We start from the raw sequence: 15,876 nt of genomic DNA, 5'->3' as shown, positions 1-15,876 counted from the left end.
TATATATATATATATATATATATATATATATATATATATATACACAAATTACCACATGGTCAGGGTGAGTTGAGCTACTGTACATGAGGGATGGGATGTTTTTTTAGGTACAAATTTATAACCACATTTTTCCATTTTGGAGAGTCTGCTCTGGATACAATATTGAAAAACACACCTCAGTCATTTGGTTCAGTTAATTACAGCAGTAACAAAGCCCGTACAGCCGATGGTCAGTCTTTAGGTGGAATTCATTGTTTTATTTAATTAAAAAGTGCAAGAAAAAAATGTTCAACGACTCACTTCCCACTTGGAAAATATTTCCCAAACCCAAAACCACAATGGTTTGGCTCGGTGGTATTGGCACATCCACAGTGATGCTACATGCATAAAAGGTTTAATGTGAGCAGAAAATAAAAGGCAGGGAAAGCCTGATGAAGAAAACTAAAATAGTAACAAACATAGGAGAAACAGAAGAGGATGAAAGCAAGCAAAGGAGAAGGAGGAGTGACAGTAGCTTCCGGGCCCTTTCCCCTGGGCTGAGTACGAGCAGATCGTTCAGCCTGAGGTTGGACATGCTCAGGGGTTTTGTGAATGAAATGGACGCCTTGGCACTGTGCCCGTACATTACGCAGCTAGGTTTTCTGCTGTCTTCCTTCCCATCCCTTCTCCGCTGCACTCTCTGCCTTCTATTCATCAGGAGACTTCCCAGACTGCAACATGTTGGAGTCCAGTTACCATCACTTAGCAACTCCCAGGAGTCACCAGCGCTCTCTGATTCTCTCTCTCTCTCTCTCTCTCACACACACACACACACACACACCCTCTACACTCTCATCCAAACAACCACATACGTTCTCTTCTTCCTTCCGATCTCTCTCTCTCTCTCTCTCTCTCTCTCACACACACACACACACACACACACACGCTACACTCTCATACAAACAACCACAGACCTTCTCTTCTTCCTTCCGATTCTCTCTCTCCGTCCACCCACTGAACTCAAAGAGCCCGATGGCCTGTGTTTCACCATGTCACATGACATGCAGAACAAGCCTTAATGGAGTGAAACATGACTCCGATCTGGTTTACAAGTGCAGTAATTCTTTCAGGTATGTTGTGCATGAGTGGAGTGAGTGAAACTGTTACTGTAACATGTTAGCTGAACAAAGTGTGTTTAAAGCTGGACTGCAGTTAGAAAACAAGGCGACTAATGCAGCAACGTACGATATCTCATACAAACCGTAAGTGGCGGTACTTAATTATGGAAGTTACATGACAAATAAATCAACATCGACTTCTAGTTTCACACGGGTTCACAACGGTCTCCTGGGGGAAAGATCGTTGGCCCATCCACCAAGTTGTAGGTCTTTACAGTCTTTGTACTTCCTGGTTGATAATTATGTGGATTACATAATACATTGATTTTGTTGGATATTTATGAATTACAGGGCATTCGTTTGTGTAGCTACGACCGTTGGATGAGAATAGTCTGTATGCAATGGTGTGTGTACGAGGCGGCATTCTGCAAAACTGATTAGGTTCCACCCTTAAATCCTCAGTTATGATTGGCTAATAGTCATTTTTTATGTTTATCTCACGACCAGAAGTCCTGGAAACAGACTGACAAAGATAATCACAGCACACACATTTAAATTGACCCTAAACTCAGAATGTAATAGGAAGCGATGGAGCTACTGTAAGGAGGAAGTTATCTTAGCTTAGCATAAAGGCTTGGAACGGGTGGAAACAGCTAGCCTGGATCTGAGGGTAAACAAATCCACCTAGCACCACTCACCAATTAACACTCTTTTATTTGTTCAATATGAATAAAAAACAGTGTAAAAACATCATGTTATGTTTAAAGCATAGTATCAATCTTCCATCTTCTGTTTATATATATTTATATTTATTTTTTGACAATTGAATCTTCATTTGTGGCCAATTCAGTCACAGATCATAGTCCAGCATGTTTTATAATGCAAACGTACAACATTTGTTTTTTTGACATCCCGTTAAGATCTACACTATATCTTTATACTATTCTCTAAAAACACTACCATTCCGCTTGTCATGTTGTCAATACCTCACGTATTACATATCATAGCCCGACCCTTTTCATCCTGAGGCACAGACAAGGAGATGTAGCTGCTAACGTACACAGTTTTTATCTGTATACGACAAGTATTACTGCATGAGGGATGTTTGCGTCTGTTCAAACAGCCGATCATTTACCCCCTTGCACTGATAAAGCTCCCTAAGATGGGGCAGAGGCCTTAGATCGTGTGTCCGGAGAGGAGCTTAGCCCTGTCAGCATCCGATCTTCCCTGCACAGATTCATGGAAGAATTCCCAGGATACTTCAATCGATCTAGCCCCCCTCCCCCACACACACATCTTTTTCTTCCTTCTATCCTCCATCTGACCAGCCCCCAGCCAAGACAGGCAGAGCAGACCCAGGAGTGCTCATCTTTGCTGAGCATCTACGTGTGTGTGTGTGTGTGTGTGTGTGTGTGTGTGTGTGTGTGTGTGTGTGTGTGTGTGTGTGTGTGTGTGTGTGTGTGTGTGTGTGTGTGTGTGTGTGTGTGTGTGTGTGTGTGTGTGTGTGTGTGTGTGTGTGGTGCTGACACCATGAATCCAGGCTGCTGTCTCAGAGGATTTATATCATATTGTGTTAGCTGGTGTTTGGGTGAGGAGAGAAAGCTGTTTATGGGGTTGCAATGCTGGAATGGGCCGGAGAGATTTTCCACCACTGCAGCTTTGTGTGTGTGTGTGTGCATGTGTGTGTGTGTGTGTGTTCCTCCAGGAAACTATGATGACTCTTAATTTTTGTTCCTCATTGTCAGTAACTGTATCTCTCTCAGTCTGTGCTGCAGCCCTGCTGCACTAGTGCGTGTCTGTGACCTTAAAGTACCCCGCGTAGCTAAAGTATCCCTGGATTAGTTGTTATGGTGGCCACTTAATGTGCTTTCTCCCGCTCTGTCTGTCTCTATCTCCCCTTTCCTGCGCCTACCAGGCTGACATTTTGATATGTCACAGCTGGTTTTGCTCAGCGGGCCTGTCACTGACTAACAGTTGGGGGGCTTACACATATGCTTTCTATCATTGGATCCCCTCAGGTCAACTTGGGACTCCATAGTAACACCGTCTGATGATGTGATGACTATTTAAAATTGTGAAGTGTTTGCACACATGTGTGCGTATATCATTTGTGTGCAAGTGTATTTTTTGGCACATGTATTTTTATCTGTAACGCATCAGCCGTGTCCATGCGTGAGTGCGTGTTTTACAAATCTTGTGGGGACATGAATGTGAACACAGTCCCATTGTGGTGACTCTCCTTCCTTTTGGGGACAAAATGATCCTCCCCTTATTATAAATCCTTACATTTTAGGGAGAAGACTTGGTTTAAGGTTGGGGTAAAGGTTAAGATTAGGCTGGTAGCGGTTATAGTTAAGGTAAGTTTCCATGCCATTAATGTAAGTCAACGTAATAAGCCCAAAAGACACAACTGTGTGTGTGTGTGTATATAGGTTTGTGTGTGTGTGTGTGTGTGTGTGTGAGAGAGAGAGACAAAGAGAGACAGATAATGTGCACACTGATACTATTGTGTAAGAGTGACAATTTGATAAGCTTGATGAAATGGATCCTGTAGTCTGCTACAGTGTGTGTGTGTGTGTGTGTGTGTGTGTGTGTGTGTGTGTGTCTGTGTGTGTGTGTTTGTCCCTATGAGCCTCAGTCACAGCAGTATCACTTAAAGTAAAGGGTGACATATACTGCATGTCAATAATGAGCTAGCTCGCTTTCCTCTCATCTGAGAGGAGAAGTGCTCCTATCTTTCAAATTAGCACATTATGTGACAGATCTTCCTCTCCAGTCAGTGCGCAGTGAGAAAATATAGGGCAGTTTTGAGGCTGCTGCGTGTGGGAGCTTTCCGCATTTTCCCGAGGGTATATTCCCTAAAATGGAAGATTATTATATCAATAGATGACTTGATCATAGTCAAACATACACACGCGCTGGTGTGTGTGTGTGTGTGTGTGTGTGTGTGTGTGTGTGTGTGTGTGTGTGTGTGTGTGTGTGTGTGTGTGTGTGAGTGAGTGAGAGCAGGAAGCCGCCTCCTTTATTTGCATGTCTGGAGCGAACATCTATCATCATCATCAAGAAGCTGCAAAACAGTGAGGCAGACAGGCGGCGGCGCTGCCGCCGCTCTCGGGAGAAAGACTGAACACATTTTCAAACCTTTACTGCAGCGTTATCAAACGTTTCCTAAATGCCTTCACCCCGGGGGGATGTGTGTGTGTGTGTGTGTGTGTGTGTGTGTGTGTGTGTGTGTGGGGGGGGGGGGGGGGGGGGGGGGCGCTCGCACAGATGCAAACAGAGATATTGTGTTTCATGGCATTTTTTGACTCCATCATTCACCTTGTCACACATAAACCCCATAATAAAGACGTATATATATATATATATATATATATATATATATATATATATATATATATATATATATATGCATGGGATCACCTGAGGAAACACATACAGCACTAAATACAAATAACAAATCTGTAGACACAGAATCCTCCTCATTGATAAAACGCTATCATCCTTCATCGACAGCATTTTTTTAAATTTATGTTTTATGCTGATGGCCAGAGTGGCTGAATCCATTTTTGTGAGCCAGAGGGATTTTTACTCAGCTGTATTAGAGATGAGAGGGGAGCGCTGAAATGGTACGGCCTGATAGATAGAGGAGCGAGAGACAGTGTGTGAGCGGAATAGTAAAAAGAGCCCCCGAGACGAGGGGGGGGGGGGGGGGGGGGGCATGCGAGGGAAAGGGAGCGGGAGTGAAGGAGGGAGGAGTGTGGTGGAGTGGAGGCACAGAGCCAGAAAATTGCATTGCGTGCTCGGTGATTAGTTTACCTCCTGGGTCTCATTCTCTCTCTCACTCCCCTCCTCTCACTCTCCTCTCACTCCCCAGGTTCCTTTCTACCTCTAGTAGCGTTTCCTTGTGTCTTTGTCTCGCCACTTTCTCTGCCTTTCCACTTCCTCTGTCACTACATCACACTGTCACTTCTCTCTATTCTCTCCTCCACTTTCTTGGCGGTGATCTCCACTGCCTCTCCTCTCCTCTCTATCTCTTATCTCTGTCTGTCCCCCCCTCCCTCCCTCCCTCCACACACACACACCACCACCACCCTCTTTTTCTTCCTTGTGTGCTGACTTGGCTCTCGCCTTCCATTCTTGTGTTGTCTGCGGGGCTTGAAAAATGCATATTGCCACCTCACCTGCCAGCAAGCCCATCAAACCTTGAAAAAAACCCGCTGTTTTTACATTATGTGGTTATGTGACGGTGGCGGTGGCGGTAAAATCTCACAGGCACAAAGGACATTTACACAGAGAACTGTAAGTCACTATAAGCCTGTCCAGCTAATTATTGTCTTAAGAGCCATAAACATGAGCTTCAAGTGACTCGCACAGCACAACAGAAGTGCTGACACTGAGTGAAAGCCGGCCTGCACACAACTCTTTTTGGTTCGGTGGTGCTCTTTGAAAAGCAAGTGGGTCAAGCCTTTTTTTTTTCATAATCCGTACATAATCTGGCCCTTCCTCTCGTCTAGTCCAAGAGCGTGCCACCCACAAAAACAGTACAGGGTGGGTGGGGCAAGGATAGACAGAGAGCAAGGAACGGGAAGGGAGAATGATGGATTTCACTTCAGGCTGCGCTGTAATAACCACGTATCCAAATATTTAAGATCATTCTGTCAAATTTGTGGCAGGGGAAGTCATAGAAGCACGTTTCTTGTGTGTGTGTGTGTGTGTGTGTGTGTGTGTGTGTGTGTATGTGTGTGTGCGTGCCTCAGGTAAACATTCTACTGTGCATTTGATATGAGGAGCTGTGAAATCGGCTGTAACGTATCGTTTGTTTGAGAAGGTAATCCAGAAATATCACTGCAACTGACAAGTTAACCTTTAAAACACAAACAACAAATCAAAATGCTTTTGCCTGCCGTGTGCTGGAAAAAATAAAATAAAATGGTTCTGAGAGTGGATGTTATCACAGCATGCAGTGGGTGAAAAGCAGCTGAAATTGTTCATTTCAAATGATCCATTTTCATTTTATAAACTTGTTGTTTGTCTTTTGTTTATTTGTGTTTCTTAAAAGTCTTTTTTCCCCATGTGCTAGACTTTTTGTTCTGTCAATGAAAATAGATTCAAAACTGTAAAACCAGGTGACATCTGGTCAATGAGTGGCACGACATGACTACTGTGTACATTAGGCACATTATGTCCCTATATTTCTAACCTTTCAAATCAATTATTGAATTAAACTTGCCCTTCATTTGATTACCAATCTGGGAAAGTGCAGCCCTATCGCTGTTGATAGCCAGCTGAAGTGATCAATAGCCTTCTGTATCTGAAAGGTAAGACAACATCCCTTCTCTTTAGCACTGATACAGAATCTGCACCTCCTTATCCGCATCATGCTTGAGTCTATTATCGGAGAATGACCCCAAATGATCTTTGATCAGCCCGAATCTCTGGCTGCCGTCCATCTAAAAGGCAGAGCGGCCTTGAACATGTGCCTGGACTGTACGTCTTCCCCTCTTGCTCTTATACTGTCCACTCCTTTCTCGTCACCTTTCTATTCCTCCACTTTCTTCCCCTCCTCCATCATCCACTATCATCTTATATATCCTTCACTGCTATTTATTCTTTGACCCTCTTCTCCCTGCTTCCCACTCGTCTTAGTGGTGTCACTTGATCACGGTGCAACGAGGTGGGCTACCTGAGGTCCGTTGCTAATGGCGACAAATGACTGGTGTGCAGCGAAGGGAAAGAGAAAGAGTATAGCAGACGAGAGGAGAGTGACTATACATGCTGGGGGTCAGTGTGCTCTGTGCACAGATAGAAAAAAGCTCTTTGACACAGAGAAAAATATGAAAACAGCGAGTAGACCGCTAGCTTAGCATAGCATGAAGAGCGCAGAAAGCCTGGTGTCTTGTAGTCACTGTGATGTTTCCAGGTAACCGGTGGAAACTCCAGGAAGTCACCAATTAGTCAGGGTAGGAAATCCACAATGTGCTGTCTGGTATACAGTTTTATTTTATACCTTTCTCCATCGTGGACCTATTGTCCCCTGCTTCCAGTCTGAATACGAAGTTGGCAGATTAGTAGTTTAATGGTAAAGTGGTTGCTTTGTCAAAACGAGAGGGTGCTTTATTGATCTGTGATAAAGATGAAACTATTAAACATTGACTTCGAAAATGCCAGAGGTCTAGAAATGTATGGGGAAAAAAACCTGTTGTTTTGAATATTAATGTCAACTATAGTGCAGTGATGTATGTCTTTCTAGAACATCTGCACGAGTTGCAGAATACATTTGGATATCAGGCTGAGGCATGATATGATTATAGTACTCTGTATTTTGTTTTTATTTTCATTATGCATGTAATTCCTTATACAACTCAATAAAGCATTATACACAGTAAAATCATGACAGTGTGACAGCGAGCCAACAACAAGCACAATATCAGGATCCAAAATGGAAATCAGCTGTCATTGATGATATGGTTTACACGCTTTTCCTACTGTGAAATGTTTTCCCGTGGAAAAGGCCCATCATTCCTTGAGGATTTCCATTCAGTAAATGAATAAATAAATCCCTCCTAACAGACCGCACACAATTATGTATACGTTTGATGTGTCATAATTACAGTAATAATATTTAGTCGAGACGTCAGAGGTGGTTATTAACCACGACACACTCCCGAGAACTGACAGGGTGGAGCAGACTTGACACAGCATCTCTCATCTCGGCTTGCCGCTCCCCATCGCTTTCAGCTCGCATCACGTCAGCCCGATCTCCATTCAGCATTCCAGCAGCTCTCGGTGTAGCAATGGCCCAAAGGCACTGGTCACAGATCGTTGTGTGTTTGTATGTGACTGTATCTGACTCGCCTGTGGGACTCAGATCTCAACTCAGTCAGCCTTTCATCCAGGGTTCTTCAGCGCCATAAGGAGGATCAAGACATATCTGATGTAGGATCAGTGGTACGCGGTTAAGGGGGAAGCCCGTAGAGCCCAAAAGTGTTTCTGGAAGGTGCAAAAACTTTAGATTTTTTTTTTTTTTTTTTTTTAAAAGCACTCATGTTATACTTTTATTTTCTATTCCGCTTCCTTTAAAGCTAGGATGCTAAGTTGAAGACTTTTTTCTTTGGCTCGGTACACATTTGCGGATGATGAAAACACAACAGTGACATCACTGTATTTCTTTCATTCACTGTAAATGTGAGACGCCCCCCCGCTGAAATGTCCTTGAGCAATACAACCGTATTGCTGAGCTCATGACGTCTGAGTGAAAAGATGAATCTCTCCTTCAGAAATCACAATCACTAGAAATATTACTACTATATAGTATATACTATATATACTCTGTCCCTAACTTACTTTCATAGTAAGCCACAACAATGTCAGCTTCACACACATGTCATTTGACTTCATAGAAGCAAATAGGAGGACAATATTGTGTCTGTGTGTGTGTGAGGGTGATTGCTAATTCATAATTCTGGTCATTTCCATGAAAAGAAGGAGAACTTAAACTTAGAGAAGTTTCTCACCTCTAAACACCGGGCCACCTGCTTCATTTGAAGCATGCTGACTCCATCAGGCCGTGCAGAGAGAGAATAATTGCAAAATAAATTGATCTTTATCATCATCAGGCAGCGACCCACTAGAATACTGTACTGGTTATATGGGCAGACTTTAATAATAATAATAACGTATCCTAAATTCTTCTCTGCATTTGGTTGCGGGATGACCCCAAAGCAATGTGCATCCTCTAGATTAAAAATGATTACATATAACAAAAGGTAACTCAGGTAGGACGAAAAGGCCTGAGAAATCTGACCTCAGCTTCCAGAACAATATGAAGCTCTAGCGTAAATAACTTCAGTGTAACTCATGGATGCATCATTCGGCATTATAATAAACGTTAACTATTAATCATTCGCTCGTCTCTCCTGATTGAAATGCAGTAGGGGTTGATTATTGAAACAATATTATTACACAACATTAAAAAAAATTGGCATTCGTGATGGAATTGCTGATATAGGCAATAAGATGAAAAAAGCACCGAAAGGGTGGAGACAAGAGCCGAACAGTATACAGGTAGAGAGGAAACAGAATGGTCAAGTATCGGCAGCATCTCCCCGCACCACCACACACACACACACACACACACACACACACCCTCCACCGCTGTCCTCAGAAAAATAATCAGTATGGAAGAAGAAGAAAAATTGCGCACACAGAAATTGAATTCTGTCTTGGAAGCGAGGTGTCGTGTTGAAGTCATGAAAAAGAGGGGAAGACACAGAGAGCAAGAGATATTTAAATCTCATTGAGAGTCGACATGCGGCCCCTAGGTGGGACTCAGGGTGTGACTCACTGCAGCTGGCACTGCCTCCACCTTAATCACACACACACACACACACACACACACACACACACACACACACACACACACACACACACACATCTATACACCTACACACACACACACACACACACACCTTTCGTAACCCTCAGGCCGTGGGTATGTTATGTGTCCCCCGTGCTTAGCGTTCTGCTGAATTCCACCTGTTAACACACGATGCCCACGCTCTGCTCCATGCTGCTGTATAATGTTGCTTGTGATCTTCTTATGAATCAGCTGATGCCAAGATATGAATGCAGTCTGAACTGCTGAGCCTTCCCACGAGCATGACTTAGAAGACAGATGCTGTTAAACTTGGCTAGGTCTAAGTCTGTGCGTGTGTGCGTGTGTGTGTGTGTGTGTCTGTGATCCTTCTGACCATCCACTCAAGGGATTAGTGTAGTGGTGGTTGGATGACTCATCGTTCAATGACTTTGGAGGAGAGGGAGGAACAACATGCCAAGTCGTCCACACGGTGTGCGTTTGTGTTTCCACCTGTCTCTCTCTGTGGCTCACCTTGGATGTCAAAATATCATTCAAACCGCCAGTTTCATATCTTACAGCAACTTTGATAAAGTGCAATTTAAAATGCAGGCACATTTGAAGAAGGGGTGTTAATGGTTTGCCTGTGTCTCGCCAGCAATGGCAGACGGCTGAGCCTTGGAACACGACCCTGGCACGGCGTCGAGCTGTTAGGCCACGGGTACGCTGCTTAACGAGCCATGAGCAATCGCCATGATCTCGCCCACAAATAATTCATGAGGAGCCCTGTAGAGGAGCTATTGAGCTAAAAGGGAAGGGGGGGGGCAACCTAAGTGAGTCAGGAGGGGAAGAAGGCAGAGAGGGATCCAGCTGACAAATGTCTCTGGAATAGAAAGGAAATCCCCCATTACCTATGCACTGACAAGTATGCGTGTGTGTGTGTGTGTTATTTTTAGACAGCCATTTGTGTTACTACGACTGAAAAAAAGGCACAGTGGGAGTGTTAACAGTGTGCATCACAATAGCGGGATGTGTGTGAGATTTTTGCGAAGGCATGCGCTATGTGTGTGTTGGAGATGTGATGGAGTGAGTTCACATTTTTCTGACAGCCATGAAACACAAAGTGTTCCAACTGTGCAATAATTTTTCTTTTTCTTCTGCTGAAACCAAGGGAATGTGAACTGATAGAGTGTAATATCACAGAGTTAAGAGGTGGATGTGAATGTGAACTGTAAATATCAGAGATGAAGTGTGAATTATTGCATTATATGGCTATCAATTAGAATATTTAAGAAACCTTTGGATGGATTGACTATGGCTATTCCCTGATTTTTCATTTAGCGCCACAGTCAGGTCAAAGTTTTCTCTTATCCTGTGAAATATCTTAACATCCGCTAGATGGATTGGTGCAAAATTATGGGCCAACATTCAATGTATCCTAATAAGGATTTCTGTGATTTTACTTTAGTGCCATAGGTTCATATTAACGGTTTTGAGTTAACTGTCAACAACAACTATCAGATCGACTCCCATAAACTACAGTATAAATACAGGATGTATTTGACACAACGTTTCATTCAGCGCTCGCAATCATTATGTCAAAATTGTCATTTGGATAATAATGTCTCTACACCTGCTAATCAAAAGCATGTTAGCATGCCGCCATTAGCCCTGAGCCTCACAGAGCTGCTAACGTGGCTGTAGAGTCTCGTTTTTTACAAAGCGAGACAGCTATGGAGACCAAGAAGATTCCTGTTTCTGACGCAGGGCACTACAGACCAGTGAGACGTGGACGGTAGAACACACAGACTAATGGGAAATTGTGAGATGGAGACAAAGGGCCTGCGTATAGGTCTCTGTGGCATGTCATTAGGGAGGGAGAGGGGTTGACTTGCTCCATCTGACATTTACCAGTCCAACTGAAAATGTCACAGAATGCCAGCCTTTACGTCGGGATATAATGGCGCCTCCTACAGTCCAGAGCTTTTGATCCCCCCCCCCAAAAAACGTCTGTCCATTTTGCCCCCTGTCTTGTTCCCCCTTGCCCACTGTCCCTATAGAAGAAGAACCCCATCCCTGTGCTGCTAAACTCCGTTTCAAGTCTCCACACTAATGTTTTGGCTGCGGTTGCTGCGTACGGAGGTTTTTTGTTCATTCCTCCAGTTGCTTTCCCACCTTGAGGGAAACTCCGGCTGTCTTTTCAGGTTAGTTAATTGACTGACTGACCGTCTGACTGGCTGAGTGGACCGGACCACGTAGAGGTTTGCCAACTTTGTCAGAAAAAAAGAACGAGGAAGCAGAGGGAGCTTTGTTGTGGGCCCGGAAAAAACAAGACGGATCCAATTTGGCTTCCGAGTGTGTGCTCAGACTTATTATTTAACGCAAAATGTTGCATTTATCTTTTTTTTTTGTGATCTTTAACCAGAGCATGCTGCTTTTCTTGGCCATGAAATAACTATTTAGTGAACACAATAAAAGTCCTACGGAAGACTTATTCAAAAATAACAATCTCGATTCAATTACCTCTGGGATCAGAGCAATAATCTGCCCAATTAAAATAATGTGTAAACATTTTCTCGTGGTGGAAAGATTTCTTTTGTGATCCCGGGAAAACTAACAATTCCCATTTCTCAGTCCTTCCACGTGTACAGGATATATTTCATATTCCCACTATCACATTTCAGTGAAAGTCTAGTGAGTTGTGCATTGTATGCAGGGAGAATAGGAAGTGGATAAATCTTGTTAAAAACAATAACCAAAAGCAATCAGACTCTACTAGACGATGCATTCTTTACAGAGCACTGCTCTCAACCTCATTTCAAATTAAACAGTAATCTCTTCCCCAATAGCTAATGTGGAAGCTAATTATGTTGAAAACCACTCATAGGCATTTTCTGTTTTTGTTTGCTATGCTGCAGTGCCTTTGCGTCTCACTTTTAGGGAACTGTATTTAGATCCATGGCCTCTCAATTTGTTTTGGGGAGTGTTTCTGTCTAGTCTATTTCTGTCCTTGCTACACTATTGTCCTCGGTTGACTGCCTTCACATCAAGTGCTGGATTTATTTGGCCACTCTGCCAGCTCAGGCAGATAGGCCCTGCAGCTACCACCCAATACGCATTGGCTGAATCCACTGTTAAGACAACTATAAACCACTATAATTGTCATACTTGTTCCAGAGATTTTCTCTCTCCGAGTTAACATGTTTGAAGGGCCGTAGTTGTTTATGGATTGGAGAGGATAAAACGCAGCCAGACTGCAGTTTTCGTTCTTTTTGTTGGTTTAATTCTGCTTTTTAAAAAAAAATTTATGTTATCCCGTGCATTATAAAGCTTGTGGTGTGATGTTCCTGTTCAAAGCGTCAGTCCGCCACATGTCTTCCTCATCGTCTTCCTCCATGCACACTAATTGGTGGCTGTTACATTCGAAATCCATACCCAAAGAAGATTACGATCTTAATTAGCTATATCACAGCCTTGGGCATATTACATTTTTGCCCAGTAGTACACAATGGCATGAAAGCAGTGGCACAGCTTTGATGGCAACGGGAGCTTGATCCAATTAGCATCCGCTCCTCAGCTGCACTACCTACCGTCTCCCAGGCTTCACCAGTGTCACTTTACCGTCATATCAAGAATGAGTATTGCCATGCTTACTATATGCACCCTACAACCACCTACAGAGGCCAAAGAGATGCTTGCAAAATCTTTTTTTAATTTTGTCATTGCTGCTTTACACCAGGCAGCCATACTGTGGCGTAAAGCTGCTGAGATATGGAAGTCGTTATTGCTCTCGTTGGAAACGTATAGGCAGGAGGAGAGTTTTCTGTAAGGGCTTGTTCTTGTCTTTTAGTTACAACACGGCAACCTTCTGCAAGGGGATTGTGTTCACAAGTGTGTGGTTTACTTATTAAAGTGAATTGTATTCACCAGTAAACATCTGAACATCTAGAATTGTTTTTGTGCAATCAAAAAGATGAGGCAGCTGAGTATGCCCTCTAGAGTTGTCCTGAACTGTGCCTTTATGATGATTTGTTATTGCATTGCCTAACTGTCCGTCCTTCCTCCCTCTGTAGGTACATCCGCACCATGTACCTCGGTGTACAAAGCCACCGGCAGAAGGAGAACCAGCGGCGTTTTTACTGGGCTATGATGTACGAGTATGCCGATGTCAACATGCTGCGACTGCTAGAGACCTTCCTAGAAAGTGCCCCTCAGCTGGTGCTGCAGCTCTGCATCATGATCCAGAGCAACGAGGCTGAGTGGCTGCAGTGTAAGGGCTTCCCTGAGGCTCCAGAGTCGAATGTTCTTCTTTTTTTGTTGCATTATGTCATACATACATGGATCGTCACATGAAGCCAAGATGCTTGAGCATTTTACACCCGACAATCCATTTTCCGCCAAGTTCCATTATCACTTTATTTACAGTGTGCTGTTGTGTCCCATCTCCAACATTCATCACTCTCGTTATCGAAACCCTCTTTTACAATTCTAGTTTCCCCGTGCAATACAGCTCCCCGGGGGAAGGCAATTCAATCATAACAAGTGATACCTTGCCTGTCTGTGCGTCTATAGAAATGGCATCAACACATTTGCCGAGAAGCCACATGCTGGCTGTTCTGCAGATAATCCTCTATCCTCTTTCATGCAGCAGGTTACAGCTCTGACATCTCTGCTGTCTCCACTATTAACCGACTCTTAAGGAAGCTGAATTGGCGCCCTAAATTGAGGCCGTGTTGACTGAATGACCTGTGATGGTCTCAGTAATAATGTGGCGTTCTAAAATGTGATGGATTGCTTCAGCTGAAATAAAGTGTACCGTATACAGTAAGTGGAATGGCAGCCAAGTCAAGATGAAACTATTACTGTTTGGGCAATGCTTTAAAATGAAGCTGGATTTTTTTTTTTCAATTTCTGATGTCTTTAGAACCATCTCACAGCGTCTTGTCGGTATCAGCCCTGCCATTCTTGATCCTTCTCTTCTTTTACTCTTTCTCTCTCTCTCTCTCTCTCTCTCTGTCTCTATTCCCAGGTGTTTCTGCCATTTCCTCCCTTGTATCCCTGGCCTGGGTGCTTGCCTCTTACCACAAACTCCTGCGTGATTCACGTGACGACAAGAAGAGCATGAGTTACCGGGGTGCCCTGGTGCATCTGTTCTGGCGCCTTTTTACCATCTCCTCACGGGTGCTCTCCCTCGCTCTATTTGCCTCTGTTTTCCACATCTACTTTGGCATTTTTGTGGTGCTCCACTGGTGTGCCATGGCTTTCTGGGTCATCCATGGCGGCACCGACTTCTGCATGTCCAAGTGGGAGGAGGTACTGTTCAACATGGTGGTGGGCGTGGTCTACGTCTTCTGTTGGTTCAATGTACGCGCGGGCCGGACGCGGTACAGAATGGTGGCCTATTACATACTAGTACTGTTCGAGAATGCCATCCTCAGCCTCCTTTGGTATGCGTATCGTGACCCAGCCACCACTGACGCCTATGCCTCTTTTGCCCTCTGTGGTGTCTTCCTGTGCTTTGCTTCAGGTGTGGCCTGTATGGTGCTCTATTACGGGGTTCTTCACCCCATGGGCCCAAGGTTGAGGGTGCTGGCCAGCTCCTGCTGTGCCGAGCTTCTGTGGGGCCTTCCATTACCCCCGGAGGCCGAGCCCATGGCTCCCACACCAGGCCCCCGTGGCTCTCAGGCCACCCCCACACGGGGTCTGGCAGGGGAATACGAGGAGTCAGACGAAACACCCACGGACACCTGCCTTCCGGTTTTCCAGGTGAGGTCCACAGAGCCCGTGGATGCAGCTGGCAGGCCCATCCAGCCTGAGGGTCCTCTTATTAAGATAGACATGCCCAGAAAGCGCTACCCAGCCTGGGATGCACACTTTGTGGATCGGCGCCTACGCAGGACCATAAATGTGCTGCAGTACATTAGCCCTAATGCGGTGGGCATCAGGTATAGGGACGGTCCGCTTCTTTATGAACTCCTGCAGTACGAATCCTCCCTCTGAAAGCTTCTTCTCCCACAGTCACCTCCTCTTACACACTACGATGCACATGCATTCCTTTCTTTCACTCTGCTCTCCCTCCTCTCCAGATATTATCTCTTTCCATTTGACACTCGGCTCACTCCTTCTCTCCCCTCTGATCATTCAATTTTCCTGCAGGAGATGTGTGCCGGTCAACCGAAAATCTGTCAAGACAGTCTTAACACACAGTCCTGATTTATTTTTGGAAAAAAAAAAACATCCAGTACAGAGAGAAAATTATGAACCTACAGTATCTGATGTGATATAAAGTAGTATCATATACATCCCTCTACATTGATAGAGGAGTGTTCTGTATGAGTGTGTAGATAACATATGAATGTTTCATTATGAAATGTGTTTAATGCATTATACTGTATTGGTGATTCAATCTGTGAATACTTGTGA

General features: G+C 44.2%; 1 protein-coding gene across 1 annotated transcript in view; it reads left to right on the top strand.

Moving 5' to 3' along the window:
* The window catches only part of xkr6b (XK, Kell blood group complex subunit-related family, member 6b), a 41,177-nt gene extending 25,724 nt beyond the window's left edge, over positions 1 to 15,453 (top strand). Inside the window, exons 2-3 of the mRNA XM_034527867.1 lie at positions 13,527 to 13,723; positions 14,483 to 15,453. Of these exons, the coding sequence (XP_034383758.1) occupies positions 13,527 to 13,723; positions 14,483 to 15,453 (1,168 nt within the window). The remainder of the gene's footprint in view (positions 1 to 13,526; positions 13,724 to 14,482) is intronic.
* The last annotated feature ends 423 nt before the right edge of the window (positions 15,454 to 15,876 follow it).

This window comes from Cyclopterus lumpus, chromosome 24 (assembly GCF_009769545.1).
Source record: "Cyclopterus lumpus isolate fCycLum1 chromosome 24, fCycLum1.pri, whole genome shotgun sequence".
NCBI lineage: Eukaryota > Metazoa > Chordata > Actinopteri > Perciformes > Cyclopteridae > Cyclopterus > Cyclopterus lumpus.
This window is presented reverse-complemented; position numbering and strand designations above follow the sequence as displayed.